This window comes from Cupressus sempervirens, chromosome 9, assembly GCF_028749045.1.
Source record: "Cupressus sempervirens isolate cs-2001-9-10 chromosome 9, ASM2874904v1, whole genome shotgun sequence".
Taxonomy (NCBI): domain Eukaryota; kingdom Viridiplantae; phylum Streptophyta; class Pinopsida; order Cupressales; family Cupressaceae; genus Cupressus; species Cupressus sempervirens.
In genome coordinates, this window is record NC_143126.1 from 330,082,862 (window position 1) to 330,105,609 (window position 22,748).

General features: G+C 35.7%; 1 protein-coding gene across 1 annotated transcript in view; it reads right to left on the bottom strand.

Moving 5' to 3' along the window:
- The window catches only part of LOC149538693 (pescadillo-like protein), a 78,973-nt gene extending 61,379 nt beyond the window's left edge, over nucleotides 1-17,594 (bottom strand). The window contains exons 1-4 of the mRNA XM_089800025.1: nucleotides 17,393-17,594; nucleotides 17,264-17,311; nucleotides 15,467-15,552; nucleotides 15,233-15,361 (exon numbers count right to left, since the gene is read on the bottom strand). Of these exons, the coding sequence (XP_089656151.1) occupies nucleotides 15,233-15,361; nucleotides 15,467-15,552; nucleotides 17,264-17,287 (239 nt within the window). The 5' untranslated portion in view covers nucleotides 17,288-17,311; nucleotides 17,393-17,594. The remainder of the gene's footprint in view (nucleotides 1-15,232; nucleotides 15,362-15,466; nucleotides 15,553-17,263; nucleotides 17,312-17,392) is intronic.
- Between the last annotated feature and the right edge of the window lie 5,154 nt (nucleotides 17,595-22,748).

Below are 22,748 nucleotides of genomic sequence, written 5' to 3' on the forward strand. Positions count from 1 at the left end.
CTTATTCTCACAATTGTGACTCTTTGACTACCTCTCTGTCTTTTCATCTTATCTCTCCTTGTCCTCTTTTGTCCACTTGGAATATTAATTTTAATTTTAATTAATGACGTTTCAGCTCTCCTAGCAAATTTTAATATTATAGAGATGACCCCCTTAGTATTTCTAATGTCCCTAGAAAGGGACATTACAAAAGTGTTGTTAGCCTCTATCATCTCTTCGGAACAGAGTGGCTTCATGCCCAGTCATAGCATAGTGGATGGCATCATTGTTGCTCATGAGGCGATACATTCAGCCAGTAAAAGAAAGGATTGGAAAATGATGCTTAAATTGGATATCCGTACAGCGTATGATAGAGTTGATAAGGGTTTTCTTTTGGCGGTATTACAAAAATTTGGATTTGGGGAATGATGGTTGAAGTGGATTAAGAGCATGATTTTGGATTTCTGAGCTTCAGTTTTAGTGAACGGCAGCCCCCAAGGCTTCTTTTGTACTAGTCGGGGAATCAGGCAGGGGGACCCAATCTCTCCTTCTTTGTTCATTCTCTTGGCGGAGGTTTTGGGAAGATTAATTTTGAAAAGAGAGATGCAGGGTCATGGAAGGGAATCCTGATTGCAAATGGGATAGAAGCAACTACTCATTCCCAATTCGCGGATGACACCCGTTTCTTTGGTATGGCTTCAATGGTGTAGGCTAAAGTCATGAAGCAGGTCTTAGATGAATATAGCCTCGCGTCAAGGCAGTCAGTGAATTGGGATAAATTTGAAATCTATTTTTCAATACAGAACAAAAGTCGCAGAGGATTATTGCCAGACTTTTTGGTGTGGGAATAGGGAAACTCCCAAGCAAATTCCTTGGCACAGTGTTATTCGCAGGAGTAGGTAATAGCACAATATGGAAAAACTTGGTGGATGATTGTAGGAAGAGGATGGATAGCTGGAAAGCACTGTGGATAACATTGGCAGGAAGGATTACAATGCTCCGGTTGGTCATATCGGCATTACTGATCTATTCTATGGCTTGTTTCAAAATTCCTAAGAAAGGGATCCTTTTGATTCAGCGTAGCATATAGAAATTTTTGTGGAATGGATCGCAAGAGGAAGGTAAGATATTGTTGATGGCTTGGTCACAGGTGTGTCGGCCAAGAGGAGGTGGTGGGGCTGGTATCCGAGATTGGTTGTTGTTAAACTTAGCCCTTGGTGCCAAATTAGTTTGGCAGATGTACACCATTGGAAGCTAGCGTTGGGTTAAGATTCTTAGAGCAAAGTATTTGGATAGCATGGAGCACGAGTGCATTCTAACTATTGTTGACCCTCCACGTGGCTCAACAATCTGGAATTTCATGATGAGTTACAAGAAGGTAGTAGCTAACCATGGAAGATTGGGGATGGAGCAAAGGCAGATTTTTGGAAGGATTCGTGGGATGGTGGTCAGATTTTGGACAGCATCAAGGGTCTCAAAGTTTAATTGAAGCTACACAACAGCAATGGGGATCCAAAATATTGATGGGCAAAATACATCAAATGGTTTACCCAGGAAATGGAAGGAGGTTTCCACCCTAACCTCATTAATGAAGATCAGGAGCAGATGAAACAAATTATGAAGGAACGAGCTTTAGTATCTTCCAATGTAGGGGATCAGCTAATATGGTGTGGATACAAAAGTGGTTGTTATACAGTTAAAATTGGATATCAGTTGTTGGAAGGAAGACATAATAAGGTGGCCTGGGAACAAAACCTGTGCTGGGATAGAGTGTACTTACCCTAGGCAGGGGCTTTCACTTGGCTAGCAAGCAATGACAAAATTTTAACTAGAGAAAGACTTAAGAGGATGGGTTTTCAAGGACCTTTTCGGTGTTCTCTAACAATTGATCACCTCCTGTTGCATTGCAGCTTTGCCCAAGAGGCATGGGCAATGGTAAGATCAAAGCTGGAGTGGGTAAGTCCACTAACAAAAACTCTGAAGGGATGGCTGTAAGCTTGGTGGGAGCCAAAAAAAGGACATGTCTTTGGAGTGGCATGTAATGTCATACCAGCGACAACGATTTCAGAGATCTGGAAGGAAAGGAATAGGAGAATATTCCAGGAAGGAAAGGAATAGGAGAATATCTGATCTGCGGCCTCTTCCACATGTCCTCAAGATACTCCATTTACAAGGCAAGATTCCAGGCTGCAAAAAAACTTCCCATCAATTAAATTTTGGCTTGTTAATGGGTTTGTGAGGGTCGATCCTACTCATAGAAGAGAACAGTGTTGTTGGCAACCACTAGAGGAGGGATGGATTAAAAGAAATTTTGATGGGGTTGTTCGAGGCAACTCGGGTAAATCTGGATGTGGATGTATAGCACGAGACTATAAGGAAATTCCTTAGCCTTTGTGGCTAAACGTCTAAGGGATGGCACAAAAAATGTGGCAGAATGCGAAGCAGCCAAGGAGGCTCTAATTCTAGGAGTTAAGCTTGGTATACATAGAGTGCATCTAGAAGGGATTTCAAATATTATCATTAATGGAATCAAGAAAGGGAAATTGGAGTCATGGCACCTTGATAAACACATTTCCTAGATTAAGTGTCTGTTGATAACTAGGAGATATTTTCCACAGCAAGTCAAATTGTGATATTGCTATTGAGATTTAACTGTGTGATTTTTGAGTCAAACTCATTGACCCATGTTTCATGAGTAGTGATTCAACATGAATCCATCTCTCATGAGAATAAATGGAACACTTAGCACTCATTAGATCTAGGTGTTTCTAAAGCACAGGGACTTCCCGAGAGGTCACCCATCCTAGTACTACTCCAACCTGAGCGCGCTTAACTACGGAGTTTCCTCGATGGTTAAACCCAAAGCTTGCAACCCCATTTGCAAAACCTTCACCAAGTGTTGTGCCTTATGAACCATTCATTAGAAAGCCCCTTAAGCTCATCAAATTGATAAGTAGGAGATAATTTCCACAGCAAGTCAAATTGTGATATTGCTATCAGGATTTAATTGTGTGATTTTTGAGTCAAACTCATTGACCCATGTTTCATGAGTAGTGATTCAACATGAATCCATCTCTCATGAGAATAAATGGAACACTTAGCACTCATTGGATCTAGGTGATACTCACAGGGGTGAAGCACTAGGACTTCCCGCGAGGTCACCCATCCCAGTACTACTCCAGCCTGAGCGCGCTTAACTACGGAGTTTCCTCCATGGTTAAACCCAAAGCTTGCAACCCCATTTGCAAAACCTTCACCAAATGTTGTGCCTTATGAACCATTCATTAGAAAGCCCCTTAAGCTCATCAATTGATAAGTATCTGTTGGCAGAATTTAAAGACTTCAGGATAACCCATGTCTATCAGGAGGCAAATAAGTTGGCAGACAAATTGGCCAACTTGGAAATGGATGGTTCCTTGGGGAACTGGGATGACATTTTTAAAGACCTTAGGCTTCTCAATTTGGAGTAAGGGCTATGGGTGTTGGAACAGTTTTTTTGTGTATTTAATTTTCCCCATTGCATGTCTACCTCTCTCAATTATGAGATTGAGCTCCCAAATTGAAGGGCACTCATGAAGGATTAATACCTCGTGTGTGCCAAAGGATATGTAATCATAAAGCAGCACCTCTCAAAGTCTGGGCTTCCAGAGATTTCGAGGGCGTGATTAAAGACGGGCAAGGACTGATTTCAGCAATAATATTTGCTCAGAAAACTAAGATGGAGGCTAATTTCCCACTGGAATCAGACAACCAGACCCAATCGTATGAAGGGAGGATCACAGCGAAGAGGCTGAAGAACATTTTCTTGTTTGAAGACAAGGAATTTATGGCCGGCATCCATGAGATTTTCGGGTTGGAATACTTGGACCCTTATTGGAGGTGAAGGTCCAATTTGGACATTGTGTCTCTCTTCGTGGCTCTAACTCTGCTAACTGGTGAATCAAAGGAGGAAGTTCGCCGGGGTGTGGTAGCTTGTATAGATCGGCAATGGTTGCTAGGGATTGATGATGTTGTTGACAAAGCAATGATGGGTGTTGGCTTGGAAATAGGGTAGGGCCCGTGGAGGATGATTGGGGGGAGATTCTCAGGTTCAACCTCTGGTAATTTGGTCTTCTGATTCTCAGAATGGAAGAAGGTGGTCACTTTCCCGGAGGAAAAGGTCTGGTTTAAGGACGAGGCAAGGAAGGGTTTCATGAAGTCGACTCCATGGAAGAGCGTGAACATGCCAAGGGAGCCGTTGAGATTTCAGATGGCAAGGGATGGACGGGATGCCTCAGGGGAGACCACGGTGGTTGGTGCATGGATAGATGTGTCACTAGAAGTGGAGGCGGACACAACTTCAACTGGCTAGAAGTGCCTTCAAGGACCAGAACGCAAGGGCATGCCACAGGCTGTGGAGGATGACCGTGCCATTCCAAATTTCACCAAGGAAGATGCAGCTAAATGGTTCAAGTGAACCGAAACCAAAGTCTTTTGGCTTATGTTCTGGGGTCTTGATTTTGTCTGTTTTGTTTACGTTCTTCATGAAATTTGAAAATTACTGTGACAGGGTTTGGCCTTTTTGTCGGTTGTTAATGCCCCCTTGTGTAAATATTGACTATATAATGTCAATAGGAAAAGGGAGATTAGGCACGGGTATGTATGTTTTGGGCCACTTAGTACTATGGTATATCTGAAACTTTTATCTCTGTAAGCTCCATCTTTACTTAATAAAATCAATATGTTACCTATCCAAAAAAAATGATAATCAGTCATCAAAAGAAAAGACAGCACTTCAAATCAAGCAAATCTATGCAAATATGATAATTTGCAAAATTCAGATTTTCAGCAAAGTGATGAAGCTCAGCAAAAAACTGATACATGCAGTATCTTGCACACACTTCATGCTAATGTAAGCAAGCATATAACCCCTCTAAGCAAGCACAAGGAGTTGATAATATAGTTGTATATAGTTATACTATAACTAAGTAGAGCTTATGATATTTACTCAACAGTTGCTGCAAAGGTGTATATATTCAAATAATCTTGCAAGTATGATGGTAACAAGGTGCCCTCAAATTTCACCCTACCCGATCACCCCTGTCCAAGTGTATTTTCAAGAGTCATATAACATCCACTCAGAATTTAAAAGGGAAATTAAAAAACTTCAAACACTGCTTAACGGTCATCTGCCAATAAAAACCTCTGAAAACTTTATAGGCAGGACAGATTCAAATTATATCAAAATTAGTGCTACAAAAGGTGAGTAAAACATAAAATAATGTTTCATTTCAGTAAATTTTCTTCTAGTTTGAGTATGTTTTGTTTTTACTTTTTGAAATTTTCTTTAATTTTTTAATAGGTTAACAAGACTCAAATTGCAATGTCCCCCTTTACCAAATGATATTTATATAATTATAGTAATGATAAGTTGATATATATAAATACATGTATATATATTTAATATTATATAATTGTAAAATGCAATATTAAATTTAGTTTAATCAAAAGTCAAGGCGCATGTGAAGAAGCGTGACTATTGAAAAAAGAAAAGATATATAAAAGACAACAAGGAAGAAGAAGACACCACCATGCAAAGAATGCATCTTTTATAATTTCATTATTAAATTTGAGCTTGAAATAGCAATTAGTTAACTTGGGGACAAAACACCTCATGGCAATGTGATTAAAAGACACAAGAACCTTTATTTTCCTCACTGAGTTTGTTGACCAAAACCCACGACTCAAGCAGATTTACAAATTATTTACCGAAGTCATTAGAATACTCTAGACCTTAACAAACTTTAAAATACTACAGAAAATAATATCTTATATAAATCTAGGAAGATTATTGGGTATCCAAAGCAATTTAATAAATTTAATTTTATCACCCGATATTGAATCAGCCAGTTAAAAATCAATAGTTCTTCTGAATAATTAATTGTGAAATATATATGTGAGTTAGATATTTATTATTTATAGAAAAAAGGAAAACCCAAAAAGAAAAATTTTAAATGGTATCAGAGCAGCAGTACTGCTAACCTGTGGGTCTAGATCCAATTTCTGTAGAGGGGAAAAAAGACTAAAGACAGCATCAGAAGAGATTAGCAACCATATTGGAAAGGGTAATATGGCCGATCGAGAGGGAGAACAAGAGAATGAATGGAAGGCTCATATGCAAAGACATGAACAAATGACACAATTGCTCCTTCAAACTCTTCAAAATATGAACAATACAATTGATTCCCTCAAGCCTGCACAAACTAATTATGGAGAAGATAGTAATTCAAATCCTTCCTGGTCAGAGTATAACAACAGAACTCCACTTGGATCACCACCCAAAAACACAGAGTCCATATATTTAACTAGAGTTGAGTAGCACCAAAAAGAAGAAGAGCCAAAAATTAAATTAATATAATTATAAAATATTAAATTAAAGTTAATGTAATCAAAAGTCTAATGCAAGAGCATCTTGGGTGCAAGGGCAATCTTGCATCACCCCAATAATATTTCTATTTCGAGTTTTCCAGTTTTTGTGTTTTTAATAAGGGCTATTCCTGTATAGAATTGCTATTTGTGGGAGTTTGCTAGTTTAAGTTGGTATTATATGCTCAGATTGTTCTGATCTCATATGTGGAGGTTCATCTTTGACATATCAGCCTGCTAAATGAGTTTTATTGTCATAACATATGTATTGGTGCAGTTATTGTAGATTTTCGATATGAATTTTGGCTATCCAAGCTTCACGTCCAACGATGAAGGCCTAAATGGGTCCGAAACGAGGCGGAACCTCTTGCGCCATTAGCCGTTGTAGATCACCAGCCGAGGATTCCAAAATGAGATTATAATAGCCCATCGGGTCAACGATCTGCTAGTTTTGGTCTCCAAAAGTAGACCCATCTGAAAATGTAATTTGTAAATTGTCTTGAGTCGATCTTATGTAATAAAGTGTAAAGAAATGATATAATATGAAGTTGGTTGGCCTCAAGGGTTAGGACTTAGTCTCTAGACCCTTCTCGGGCGGTTGACAGTGCCTATAGAAGGAAGGCCCGTAGGTTGTCTAGGGCAGTTTTGGGTGATAATAGGAGCTCTGTCTTGCAGATTGTTGTAAAGAAGTTGCCTATGTGGGTTTGCATATTGTAATTCTGTAATTTTGTTTGCGGCAATAATAAGAAGTCCATATTTTGTTCTCTCAATTTGTGTTGTTATTTGTTTCTGTTGTTTGTCGTGGTATTAAGGGAGCACCCTTCATGAAGTGGTATCAAAGTGGGAGTTCCTGAGTGTGTAAAGAGATGGTCAATTAGGAGGCAGTTTTCACCAGGACCATGGTTTGGGCTAAGCATGTGGATAGATCGCCGATTGTGAAGCAGTTTGCAATAGGTTTTCAATGGAAGCACGAAAATGCCTCCACGAAGAGAGCGTGGTGGAAGAGTCATAGGTGTTACACCTAAGGGTTTTAGAGCCCTCCAGAGATAGATGCAAGCATTGGAAAAACAAATGCGCAAAGGAATAAATCTTGTCATAAGAGATGAGAGTGAGGATGAAGGAGAAGAAGAAGCAAATGTTGAAGAAAAGGCGGTTTTGAACCCAGAAGAAGAAAGGCTTTTTAGGGCTATCTCCAAGATTGGAAAAAGACCTAAGTTTGAGGTTCCCACATTTTTGGGAAATCTTAACCCAAAGGAATTGATCGATTGGATCAATAAATTGTAGAAATACTTTGAGTATGAAGATATTGAAGATCAGGATGAGGTCAAATTTGCGAAGGTCAAACTGAAGCGTCATGTGAAGATCTAGTGGCAAGAAATTCAATTGGAGCAAAATAGAAGAGCGAAGGACACAATCACAAGATGGGACCGGATGATAGCTAAATTGAAGCGGCAATTCATTCCTGTGTATTATGAGCTTAATCTACTGAAGCAGCTGCAAGGGTTGAAGCAAGCGGGAAGATCTGTTCAGGAGCATACCAAAGAGTTCTACCGAGTTCTCATTAAAACTGGCCATGCGAAAGTTGATAAGGAGAAAGTTGTTTGTTATCTTAATGGGTTGAGGCCAAGCATTCAGGAGGAGCTGAGTCTTGTTTGAATAAACAGTTTTGAAGGTGCATACCAGCTTGCCCTAAGAGTTGAGGAAAAGCTGAATAAGAAGTTTGATAAACAAGAATGGTGAAAGAGGTCGCAATAGAAGATCTAGCGAGTGGTCTTATGGAGGTCGAAATGATGATCAGAAGAACAAGGATGAGGCTAGCAGTAGCAATCAGAACCAGAGGGGAAACAATTCCAAACATTTCCATGATTAGAACAATAGAGATCAAAGAGGAAGAGGAAGAGGACAAGGATCTAGAAGAGGGGGTTTTCGTGGAAATAGTTTTCACCAACGGAGAACAAGGGCATAGAGCATTTGAGTGTACCCAATGCCAAGGAAGGACTAGTAGAAGAACTGAAGGCCAGTCCAAAGTAGCCAATGTTGATGAAGATGCCAAATCCTCACATTCTAAAGATGTTGAAAGAGGAGAAGTCCTAGTTAACTAGAAGAGTCTTGTTGAGTGGTGAGAATAAACCTAATCAAAGGAAGAGCCTATTTCATACAAGGTGTGTTATGATGTGATCATTGATAGTGGAAGTACAAACAATCTTGTGTCAAAAAAGATAGTCACGGAGTTAATGCTGAAGAGGCAAAAACACACACATCCATACTGTATTGCATGGGTGCAAGATGACCACAAGGTCATGGTCAATGAGCAGTGCCTAGTGAAGTTCAAGATTGGAAGCTACCAGGATGAGGTGCTTTGCGATATCATGCTAAGTTGTTGGGTAGGTCGTGGTAGTTTGACAGACATGATGTACATGAAGGGCGTGCAAATACCTATACTCTGACAAAGGATGGAGTGAAACATAAGTTGAAGCCATTGAAGCAGAAAGAAGAAAAGGTATGTAGCGTTGCCAAAATATATTTTGTTGATGGAAAGCAGTTTCTCAAGGATATGAGGTGTGAGCATATGTATTTTTTTGTAATTCCAAAAGATGGTAAAGAAGTAGAGGAGGTACCTACAAAAGTTATAGATTTGTTGGAAGACTTTCCAGGTATTGTGTTAGACAATGTACCTGATGGATTACCCCCAGTGAGGAAGATTGGTCACCAGATGGACTTGATTCCAAGAGCTAATTTGCCAAACAACGCAGCACACAGAACGACACCAGCAGAAAGTGAAGAGTTGAACAGACAAGTTCATGAGTTGTTGCAAAAGGGGTCGATTCGAGAGAGTCTAGGTCCATGTGTTGTACCAGCAATATTAGCACTGAAGAAGAATGAAGAATGGAGGATGTGTACAGATTCAAGAGCTATCAACAAGATCACAATCAAGTACAGATTTCCATTGCCACAGATGGATGATATTATGGACTGTTTGAGTTGTGTATTTCACAAAGATAGATCTGAAAAGTGGGTACCATTAGATTCGCATCACAGAAGGAGATGAATGGAAGACTGACTTCAAGACACAGGAAGGATTGTATGAGTGGTTAGTCATGCCTTTTGGGCTAACCAACACACCAAGCACTTTCATGAGACTCATGAATGAGGTACTGAAGAAGTTTCTGGGTAAGTTTATCATTGTTTACCTTGATGATATTTTGATCTTTAGCAATACATTGGAGAAGCATCTGATGCATATTCATATGGTGTTTGACAAGTTGAGGGAGGACAAGTTGCTGGTAAATTTGAAGAAGTGTAGTTTTGTGAAGAAGGAATTGGTGTACTTGGGATTTGTATTATCAGCAGAAGGTCTGAAAATGGATCCTGAGAAAGTGAAAGCTATTCTTGAATGGCCTACTCCAAGGAGTGCGACAAAGGTAAGATCTTTTCAAGGACTGGCTAGTTTTAGCAAAAAATTTATCAAAGGTTTTTGCAATATTTGTGGTCTGAAACAATGAGAGGAGATAGGAAAGAATTTAAGTGGATTGTAGGGGCAGATAAGAGCTTTAATATGTTGAAACAGAAAGTTACAGAGCAACCTGTTTTAGCCCTTCCAGATTTTAATAAGGTGTTTCAAGTAGGTTTTTATGCTAATGGTACTACAATAGGAGTTGCTTTGAGCCAAGAAGGTAGACATGTTACTTATTTTAGTGAAAAATTAAATAACACCAAAAGAAAGTATTATATTTATGATCAAGAATTTTATGCTATAGTTCAAGCATTGAAGAAGTGGAGACACTATCTTCTTCCTAAGGAGTTTGTTTTGTATATTGATTATCAAGCTTTGCAATATTTGAATAGTCAAGAAAAATTGAATCAAAGGCAATTTAAATTTGTAGAGTTATATATTTGTTTTGAAACATGGGAGTGGGATGTCTAACAAAGTTGCAGATGCTCTTAGTAGATGACAACTTTTGCTGACAGAAATGCAGATTGAAGTTGTTGGGTTCAAGGAACTCGTGAATTTGTATCCGAAGGATCCTAATTTTGGTGAGGCTTGGAAAGCTTGTACAGAACCTATTACACTTGACGGGACAAAGTGGTTGGATTTCATAATCCAAGATGATATGTTGTTCAAAGGAAGACAGTTGTGAATTCCCAAAAGTTCTATGAGAGAGAATCTCATCAAGGAGAAGCATAGTGGAGGATTGGTTGGACACTTTGGTAGAAATAAAACCATTGCTTTGGTTGTTGAGAATTATTATTGGCCACAATTGTAACAAAATGTGAAAAAATTTGTACAGAGTTGCAAAGTATGTCAAATGGTAAAAGGAGTAAAGCAAAATTCGGGCAGCCATTAACTGTACCTGAGAAGCCATGGGAAGATGTCAGTATGGATTTCGATCTTGGTTTACCAAGGACACAGCAAGGGCGTGATTCAATATTTGAAGTGGTTGACAGATTTTCAAAAATGGCACATTTAATTCCCTACAAGAAGACCAGTGATGTTCATGTGATGGAGTCATTTTTCAAAGAAGTGGTGAGACTACATGGTCTGCCAAAGACTATAGTTTCTGATTGAGATACCAAGTTTGTTGTGTATTTCTGGCATACATTGTGGAAGAAATTGAAGACAAATTTGAAGTTCAGTTTATCCCATCATCCACAGATTGATGAACAAACAAAAGTTGTGAATCGGAGTTTGGGGAATTTGTTGAGATGCTTGGTTTGAGATAAGTCAAAAGATTGGGATCTAATTTTACCACAGGCAGAATTTGCATACAATAATTTTGTCAACAGGAATACTGGTAAATCACCATTCCAGATTGTATATGGAAGCAGTCCCAGAAATGCTTCTAAATTAAAGTAGTTGGATAAAGGAGAAATAACTAGTGCTGAAGCAACAGATTTTATTGAACATTTGAAGAACATCTATGAGGAGGTGAGCAAGCACATTACAAAGATGAATACACAATATAAGGCTATGGCAAATGTGAAAAGGAGGCATAAGGACTTTCAGATTGGTGATGAAGTCATGGTTCATTTAAGGAAAGAGAGATTTCCAGTGGGTACATATAATAAGCTGAAAATGAAGAAGTTTGGACCATGCAAGATAGTGAAAAGGTATGATTCTGAAAATGCTTATGAAATAGAGTTGCCTGCTGAACTGAATATTTCACCAATTTTTTACATTTCAGATTTGACAGAATATTATGAGGGAGGTGATGGAGATGAAGTTGCAGAAGCACAGTGAAGTATTTTGGCATCTACTTCAGCTACACAGGAGATTTGAGGAGATATTGGACAGTCGTAAGGGAAGAAGCACAAGGAACAGAACATATGAAGAGTATCTAGTCAAATGGAAAGGGAGGCCAATGGAGGATTCATCATGGCTAGCATGGGAAGAGGTTGACTGTCTTGGTTTTCCTCTAACTACCTAAGACATGACAGGCACACTTCTCAAATTACCCCGAGTGTCTAATGCAGGAGTGTCCTAAGTGCAAGGGCAATCTTACATCACCCAAAAATATTTCTATTTCCAATTTTTGTGTTTTTAATAAGGGTTATTCCTATACAGAGTTGCTATTTGTGGAAGCTTGCTAGTTTTAGTAAGTTGGTATTATATGCTCAGATTGTTATAATCTCATATATGGAGATTCATCTCACATATCAGCCTGCCGGATAAGTTTTATTGTCATATCATATATATTGGTGCAGTTATTGTAAGAGGTGAAACCTCGGCTAATGGACACTTACACCATTGGCACCTATAGATTGCTAGCCGAGGTTACTGGAATGGGGTAATAATAGCCCATCAGGTCAATGATTTACTAGTTTTGGTCTCTGAAAGTGGACCCATCTGAAAATGTAATTTGTAAATTGTCTTGAGCCTATCTTATGTAATAAAGCAATGTAACAGGGGACTCGCACCCCCCTCCCAAACATCAAAGTACCCGCCCCCGAGACGTCCCTGCACCGAGTACTTGCATACCCAAATACTTCCACCTCTACCATTCCTCAACCATGCTTCCGCTAGAATGGGTACTTGAATTTTGTTTTTTGAATGTTAATATTGGGTATGTAATATGTTAATATGTTGAATGTTCAATTGTTCTAGTTCATGGTGCAATTTTGATATATTCAAGTATTTTAATTTGGTTTGTTCTCCTGAAACATCATTTCATTACAAGCATTTCAAATTCTATATGTATACTATACAACACCCTCCCTACCCCGTCCTCCCCTTGCCACCATCCCCTGCTGTCTTGAAAATGAGGCCCATTTTCTCCCCTACAACACAGGGTTAAATTGTAATAAAGTGTAATGAAATGATTTAATATGAGGTTGATGGGCCTCAAGGGTTAGGGCTTAGTGTCTAGAACCTTCATAAGCAGTTAAAAGTGCCTATATAAGGAAGGCTCGTATGTTGTCTATGTCAGTTCTGGGTGATAGTCGCAGCTTTGTCTTGCAGACTGTTGTAAGGCACCCATGTGGGTTTGCATATTGTAATTTTGTAATTCCGCATTTGCGGCAATAATAAAAAGCCCATATTTTGTTCCCTCAATTTGTGTTGTTCTCTGTTTCTATTGTTTGTCGTGGTATTAAGGGGAGCACCCTTCATCAAAGTTAGAAGGGTATGTGAAAAATCTCAACCATTGAAAGAAAAGATATATATGAGACATTGAACAAGAAGTAACCACCAAAATGAGGAAAATAATTCATATCTGATTTCTGTCCCTTGTGAAATGCACAATGTGGTTCAGCTAATAGAGGACAAAACTCCTCAATGACAAGAGGTTTAAGGACGAAAACCCTTAATTTCTCTTGCCAAGTTAGAGGACAAAAACCCCACTTTAGATAGAAATTTTCAAACAATTATACAAATAAGGAAAATACAGTGTGGAAGAATGACTACAGCAGAATATAAGTTTAATATTTTCAAATTTATAACAAGCTTAAATTCAAAGTTCACAATCATCAAAATCAAAAGGTTGAAGTTAATGTTTATTAATTATGCAAGTATTGTAGTGACTTATGAGAGTGGAATATCTATTTAATGCAAAAATAAGGAAATTTCATAAAGGGACACTACTGTACCAATAACTTGAATCATAGGATGTATCACCTCACCTTCTAATGCATTTTAGCACAAACATTGAAAACCATAGCCACAGTTCACCATACATAGTATTAGCTATAGGTGAGTTAATGAACCAGTTTCTGTAAATCGTGAACTGAAATGATATTTTAGAGCATGACACTGCCAGTTCATCTGTTGTTCTTGAGGAAATATTTTGTAATGGTTTAAAATATAAACACAGATTGTAACAAATTACAGAGTTAAAGATCCTGCCACAAACAAATTCATTAAGACAATGGAGTTTGTGCTTAAAGATTTCAGTGATACCTGAAATCAGTACAACAAGCAAACGAAGGCCAGGAGTATGTCTATTAATTTCTTGCTTTGAAGCAGGCTAAATCTTATGCTTTAAATGTGACCCCTCACTATTCAGCAATTTACACAATGAATATCAGTCTCAGGTCATATACGGCAATTCTATTGGATTATAAGACCTGAAGAGACCACTCACAGATAACCTGTGCTCTTGGTGTCTTTTGGTTCCTCCAGACACCACATGCAACTTCGATGATCACTGGAAAAAGGCCTCCCCCAATACAGTGAGGAACACCAGCCCAAGAATCATTTTAGCTTCCACTGTGATCTCAATATATTAGTTTGCAATGCAAGCAGCTCACGCTAGTTGGCATTTATTATTTATTTAACTTAATATTCCATTGGAAACAAGTTAATATTTAAGTTGCTTTTGTGTCCCTTGGAAACAAGTTCTCCAGGTAAAAAACATTTCATTGCAAATTGTTGTTATTTGGGTAACTATTTCAGTGCCGACCATCTGAACTTCTTTACCTACCCATTAAAAAACATCGTGGGACCAACATAGGACAAAAGGGCCATATTTTAACTTTTTTGTATGATCACAGACCTGAACAAGAAATTACAGCATAGAACTTTTCAAACAAATTCAAAGCATTTTTTTTCAATTCTTCATCTTCAGACTCTATCAATATTTTTGTCACCATTATTTTATTCCTTATATATTTATTCAAAGATACAAATTAATTTTCTTATTTTGCTAAACAAAAAGAAAATGTTTAACATTTCAGATTTTGACATCTATGAACCCCGGAAAGTTGAGTTTTGTTTATATGGTCAAACTATAATACAGCTATTGGTCGCTAGAAACTCCAGCTTTTGCAATTAGAATGCTTGTTGGAAAGATGTTATAATAATTTTGCCAATTTTATCAATCCATCAATGGAAAGTATCATGGCAACAGTTGAATCTGGAAATCAGTTGAGATTGAAAGTATGAAAAAATGTGAGCATGCAGAAGCTAAACTAATGGAGTACTATTGCTCATAAAGCCCACCAAAATGAAGCCAAGAAGCCATTGCTGTTAGCATTTATACTTTTAATTGATAGTATAATGTATAGAGTAGGACCATTGTACTAAAATTCTGTACAATTTCATAGGTGTTGTATCATTTGGCTTGAGCACAAGCCATGTTATTGCAGTTAATGCTATAATGTTTCTTCTGGAATCTAGGATTACCTATATGTTGGTTGAATTTTTTTAACACGTCTTATATTTCCAAATTTAATTAAATCCTCATCATTTGGGGCCATTCTAGACAGAGAAAATGAAGTTAATTTCAGCTAAGTGGACTACATATGAATCATAAGTTAACTGCACTCAAAGAAAATCAGAGCTTTGAAGTCAAGTAAATCAGTTGCCTAATACATTGTGAGAGGATTGAAACGTATCATAACATATTAAACTGACCTGCTCTTCACAAGCAGTGGTTCATGAGCAAGAAAGGCAATATCTTTCATATGATAATATGTTTTATTATTTCCTTCAAGCTTTTTCTTCGGCTCCCTTGGAAAGATTCCCTTTAAGATACACAATCGCCTGCATGACCATTAATCCGTATTGATACTAAGACCACAATGATGTCAATAAATTGACAAGAGGCGAAATTCCACAAAATAATCACATAAGGCATTCTGCATTTACCGGAACTCAGGCAATTTCAGTTGAAGGCGAGTCAGAGCCTTGTTTCTTGTGATATATTTGGCTGCATTTCCTTCCTTCTTCTTTCCCTGCATTTCAGAAAATGAGCTAAAATTTAAGATTCTGTCTGGTAACATCTATGCACATATACAAACACATAAATTAAGAATAACTATTGAGACCTGTGAAAAGATTCATTATTTTATGAAAAATTACAGCTTTGAAGGCCCGCTTCAGCTTTATGCACATTTTCATATGACTTGCATAAAGATAAATCCAATTCAATTGAGAGTAATTCTTCCCTGCTTCATATGATTTATCTGGGCTGCCTTCCTTTTAATAAAATATCTACCAAGCAAGTTCATCGTGGAAAACTCATATAGTATTAATTTATTTTAATCTAGCATATCAACTATGTTAAAACATTTTTTACAGCAATAGCATTATTAATATTTAATATTTTATTATTATTAATCGATATATTATACAAGTAAATTTATGCGATATACTAAATATACTAGAGAACATTATCTGATTCATTTGTTGTCCACAAACTCACTTAACCTCATAATTCTGTCATGTTGCAATTTCTGTCAAGCACCTCGTTTCTTGTTTCTGGTCACTAAGTTGATGATTGGACAAACTATTAATTTTCCAAAGAAGGCATAACAAAAGATGTTGAAGCAGCCATCTTGGAAAATTCATTTGGGAAGGGGCTGAAAAATCTGAAAAAGTATACGAACCACTTGTCAAAATAAAATGTTGAGAATGGTTTATAGTGGGAGACCCTGTATGACCATTGTGTATGAAGACATGGATAGAGAAAAGGAAGCGATTTAAAAAGTTTTAGAAAAAGATGATGAAGTTCAATGGATTTTGACCATTATGGGCAACCAATGGGACATGTTCCATGCAGCAACTTTCTATTTAATTCTTAGATAATTATGATGGAACATAATAGACAAGAGGAGATTAAAAAAGGACTTGTTCGCAACACTACATAAGTTAATTGTTAATGACGAGTAAGAGGTAAAAGGTGAGGACAGCTTATTCTCTCATAGGTAAAAAGAAATTGTTCGATATGAAGGAGGCGAAGATTAAAAAATGAGGATGGAACCAAACAAATGATGGCAGACTTAAGGGTCTTCTACGACAGAGTTGCAAAAGCCAACCATAAGAATCCATGGTCAGAATTCCAACGCTTTGGTATGTGGAAGAAATCGCACAAACATGATTTGATCCATGCTTACAAAAGGAATCAACAAGGGAACAAGAAACTTTAAAATATTGTGTTTGTTCAAAGCAATTCACAATCGCCTACAGAATCTCTTCGAAAACAAAATGACTATGCTTGCTTTAAAGAAGTATCATCTGAAGAATGAAGGAGATGAAAAAGAATATACTGGAGGATTTCATCAATGCTGATTCCAGTTTTTATTTTGATGCTGCATATGTTTAAGACTTGAACTCTCATTCCAATTATAAGCTTATGATTGAAACTTTGATAAAGATTACTCTATGTTTTGATCTATTAGAGATTTTTAGCTCTTTATGATTTTATTATTTCTACGTATCTATATATTTTATTATTTTCAGACTTCTACTCATAAAATTGTTATGAAATTTTGTAACTTTTTGAAGGTTTCTGCTTTCTGAATTTTCTGGACCATCCAAATGAATGAAATTTTCACAACCTACTAACTTTGGTTTCCACGAATGGCCCGATGAGGTATGTATAAGAGAAATGGATGTGGGAGTTATGGATTTAGCTTGAAAAAACAAAAGAAACTGTCAACTTACGGGCGGACGGTAGTGCTTCGGCATATTCGCGGACTTCCGAGTGAATTCCTGCAATCAACAGGCATAACTAGTTAGAGAATATGTCCATTGATCTGCGTTGCTCCGCAGTCTTCATTGCAGCAGCCTCACCTCGTAGCGAATAGAATGTATAGCAATCTCCTGAAAGCAGACAGTAAGCAGAAGGCGCCTTCAAGCAACGTTTACCAGAGGAGGAGATTGAGCGGCTTGAGATTTACCGAGAACGACGCAGGGCGGAACGCAGCGACAAGGTTCTAGGGTTTAAGGTGTGGCCCACGTTTTACTTCCGGTCTTCTCATTTGAGGTAATGTTCTCATTTGCCCCTGCTATTAATTATTTTAAAGACTAGTGCAATAAACTAAGGTTTGGAAAATAAAGATTAAATTTTGATGAACTATTTCTGAATTTTTGATTGGTTTAAATAGAATTTGTTTGGTTTATATCTATTTTCTTAAATTAAAAAATTAGAAAAATATTAAAAATTTGTAATGTCTATTGTTTAATTTTGTCTTTGCACATGGTAATTTAGTCGATAGGCTATTTGTTTTCAAAATTGAATTTTTGACAGAAAAGTTGTCAATTGACCAGAAAAGTTGTCAATTTGATCGAAAAATTGAAAAGCCTTCCTATTTACCAGCTAGTTTTTATCTCACTCTACTTTTAACTCTTGTTTTGATATTTATTAGTTGTTATCTCCACTTTTAACTATTATTTTTCTTTTTCTATTTGTTAGTTGTGATCTTTTCTTGTTGTGATTTATATTCATTTAACTTTTGATTTTTAAAATTAATATAGATTTTAGTTTTTAAATTATTTTAATTTTTTTTTTCATTAGTTTAATTTTTTTTAAATATTGTTTTTTAATTTATATAATTTATTTAGTCAATAGAATATTTATTAGATATATTCTTTTTGTATTTCTCTTATTAATTTTTCATAATAGATTTTTTATGAATTTTTTTAAATAATTTTTTCATATTTGATAAATTTTATTTTAAATAAATAAAATTTATTAATCTATTTAAAATATTTTAGTTTATACTATTTTAATTAAAAATTATTAATAATCTAATTTGTTCACATAAGATTATATTTTAAATATCCACTTTTAACTATTGTTTTTCTTTTCTTATTTATTTAAAAAATAATTACTTTGATTTCCCCATTAGCTTATGTTGTGATCTCTATTTATTTAATTTTTTATTTTTTAAATTGATTTAGATTTTAGTTTTTAAATTATTTTATATTATTTAATTTTCTTAATTGATTTAAGTTTTAGTTTTTTAATTATTTTATATTATTTTAGTTTTTCTTTAAATACTATTTTTCTAATTTCTGTAGTATATTTAATCAATAGAATATTTGTTAGAGATATCGTTATTTTTTTATATTTGATAAATTTAATTTAATTGTAAAATCTTGAAATTATTGAACACATTTCTTAAGCAATATTCAAATTTCCTAAATATCGTAAATTTTATATCTATGTTTTAATCTTCAACTTTCTTTCTTCTTTTTTTATTTTTTTAAAAATTATATTTACATTATTTAATGTTCATTCTACATTTTTCTCTTAAATCGCATCTCCTATCGGCGTACTTGTTGCATGTACAAAAACATGTGGTAGTTACAAGAACTATATTATACTTACAAACTTTAAAGCTTAAAAAAAGTAAGCTAAACTTATTTTTTATTTTTATAAATATTTTAATTAAATCAAATAGTAAATAATAATTTTAAAAGCTACATTATTTTTAAGTTTAAATTTTACATTATAATAAATATTATGTTTACAATAAATTCATGATAAAAATTAGTTAAGATTATATAATAAATATTTTTAAAATAATATTTTTAATTTAGAACTTAAGTAAAAATTATAATTTTACTTTATTATTAAAAAATTTAATCATAAGTTATTATTATAATTATATAACTTTTTAAAAATTATATTGTACAAAGATTTTTGTAAGCATAACATATCAGTTTTACTTACCAATTGTTATTTTAATATTGAAAATAATAATAATAAAATATTGATAAATATTTTTATTAATTGATTGTAAACTAACAATTTTAAATTTAATACTTTTAGTTCTCCACATCCTCTTCTCTCTTCTATGTCTATCAATGTCTCTCACTTTTTCTAATCTAACTAAGCATATTCATTCTTCAATCTATCTATATGTCTCTATCTTGTTTTCTCTTTATTTTATTTTCAATTCAAGATTAATAATTTATTTTTAAAAATCTCCTTCTTATACTTACATTTAATACCTTATAATATTAAAAAACTATAATATGTATCACCCGTAACATAAGGCACAGACTCAAGCTCTTCTAGAGCTCTTGTTATTATTATTATTATTATTATATAAATATATTTCATTTGCACCAATCAGATTTCATATTTTTTTAAGATTATTTTTGTTTCATAAAGTTTCACAGTTTTATTATATTTAAGAAATTTAATATGTTTTTTGTTTTTTATAAGAAAAAGCAACAAAAGGGTGTTGAACTGTGGCACAAACAAAGGACAAGCCCAAAGGGCCAACACTGGACACAATTAAACAACTTTAATAACACCTAGTGTCAAACAATCCAGTAAACATCTTATGTCTACCCCTATCAAAAATAAAGGTCCAAATGCAGCACAACTAGCGATCATAAATTGCATTGTACAAGATAATCACAAGACAAGCACCCATACTAGTTGCATTCCTTACCCAAAAATAATAACCAAGGACTTAGGTGAACCCTTGAAAACTAAGAACAAACACCTAGTCACCAGCAGAAAACAAACAAGATACACACATCAACAAAAAGCTCATTGACCAAACTCAGGCATAGGGTAGCCTGTCCTTCCTTCACCATCATAAGCACAGCTCTGAAGCCAACAAGACCATCCATTCGGGTCAACATTCCCCAAGATCTTCCTCCATGTTGCATACTCCCTTCTCACCTCAATAGCAAAAGGATTCACCTCAATAGAAGCAGGGGGTGAAAGATCACAATACCAAGGAAACATCTATCAAACAAGCCATCAATCTTCTTCATCAAAAATCTAGATATCTTCAAATAACCTAGCCACTCTTCTAGACCATACAGACTAGGATAGAAATCCACCAAACTACCCAAGCATATTGAAACCTTACCCCCAAAAACATGGTGGTGGCATCAGTCATTCCAATCCCATCAAACTCGTCCCAAGAGAGCTTCAAATCAACCCAAGATATGGTGCAAGGATCAACAGTGCATGAGGAAGGCAAGAAACTTTGCTTCCCTCCATCTTCTCCAAAATTAGAACATATATAGAGCCAATTCACAAACACTTGGACATTTTAAGTCCTCCTCAAAGCATACAACCTTAAAAGGAAGGTGAAGAAGAGTGGAATCCACAAACAACACCACTTCATGATCTCCCCAATAGTCCAACAAAGCACAAGGTCAGACCTTCCACCAACAGCCACTCAAGCATGTAATATCACCCCCTCAATAGATGATGCCTTCATGTCTATAAGAACTAAGCACTAAAGAGACAGGATCAGAAAGCAACCCTTGTTGGAAATACAATAGGGAAGTAAACTCTGAGAGTGGGGGTGAATTAGCACTTAAAACTTTCAACCTCTAAAACTATTCACTACACATCCATCTCACAATCTATGCATATAAACTGAAATACCAAATTAAGCATATACATCCATAGCATAAAAGTAAAATATTCAACACATGTATGACACAAGATGTTTGGTTACCTAGAAACCCTCTAAGGAGAAGGTAAAACTGGGGTGGGGATGACACCCACAAATCTTCACTACTGCAGTAATAAAGTGTATCCAATGAAGGTTACAATATTTGATCATGAAAAATGATCTACCCAGTGAAAGGTCTACCCTGTTAAAGGCTTGCAATATTGTTATATCTTACCCTGTTAAAAGATTTAAACACCCTACTAAAAGTGTGCCTGGTAAGAGGACTTTAACTTACAATGAAGTAAGCACCTTGTTAAAGGATTTACAATAGCTTATCAAGACTACTTTGTTAAGAGATTTAACTTATTCACCTATTAGAATGTCTGAGCAATGATCCTTCGATTAGCACTCTATTGCTTGATGTCAAATTACCTCTATACTGATGTGCACTTCATCCTTTCCGATCATTTATCTTTGTTGTCTTCTGATTCCTTTCCTCTATCCTCCTTTAACTGATTCTGCAATGTAACTCAAATCATAACACCTTAATCACTATGAATACTTAGTTTGTGCATGCAAACTCTCTTTAATTCTCCTTAAGCATTCATTACAAAGTTTAGGGTTTATCTTCCTTAAGAAGACCTGGGTAACTTAGGGTTAGGTATGAATCAATGGTAATGATTCACCCATATTGTTGCTTAAACCTTTCCTTTTTTTTATTGGATGCATGTAATGCATAGGGATTCACAATTAAGATTCATCCTTATCATCAAAGATCGTAAAGCAATCCTTAAGTTAGCCCAAAAATGGTTTACATAGAAGTTTGTGCCATTACAAACATCTATGTCAAAACTGTGTAACTTGGCACTTGAAGTCCATGATGCTCGGCATCAACTGCAACTTCAATGTTGTAACTCGGCCTCTGAATGACTTGACATCCATTGATCACTTAGCATCCAAATAGCTTGGCACATACTATCTAGCTCAACACTTGAGTGACTCAGCACTTACTAGTTATTCGGCTCATACTAAACATATGTCACTTGGCATATATTATCTGACAACTTATGCTCGGCATGTATTACTTGTTCGTCATGAACTAAGTAAATGGCTTAAGCATATTGTCACTTGTATGTCAAAAACAATCTAAGATTAACAATCTCCCCCTTTAACATGAGTGGCAAAATACTTGATCATGTATAAATAACATTTAGCCTCTCAAACATAACTCATATAATATCTACATTCATAAAAAAAATGTAAACTTCAAAATTTTGGAAAAGCTTATGACTCATCAATCATATCTCAAAATTCAATAACTCCCCCTGAGTTGATTATGTTGTTCTGTATTTGAATCAAAATTGTTCATCGTGTTGAGTAGATTTGTATTGACTGATTTGTGTACTCTATTTTTGTCATCTCCCTCAAAAATATTATCTCCTTCATACTTCTTGTTTCTCCCATCTTTTATTTCTCCCCCATTTTGACACTGATGTCAAAGGGTTATACACTAATATTGTGTTTATCCAAAAATGATTTGTGGACCTCAAGCATGATTTTCACTGTTGCATCCTAGTTATCACAAGCTACCTCCAATGACTTGATATGGATGGCTAGCTCGACAGCAAGGTGAACTAAGCCTTCATAAGTAGAAAGATGCAGATCTTTCTTCATGAGTGTTACAACAAAGGCTAGTTTCCTGTGCAATATCTCCATATGTGGAATCATAATGAACTGGATGTTGATCAATTTAACCTTGATGTTTGCTTCATCTA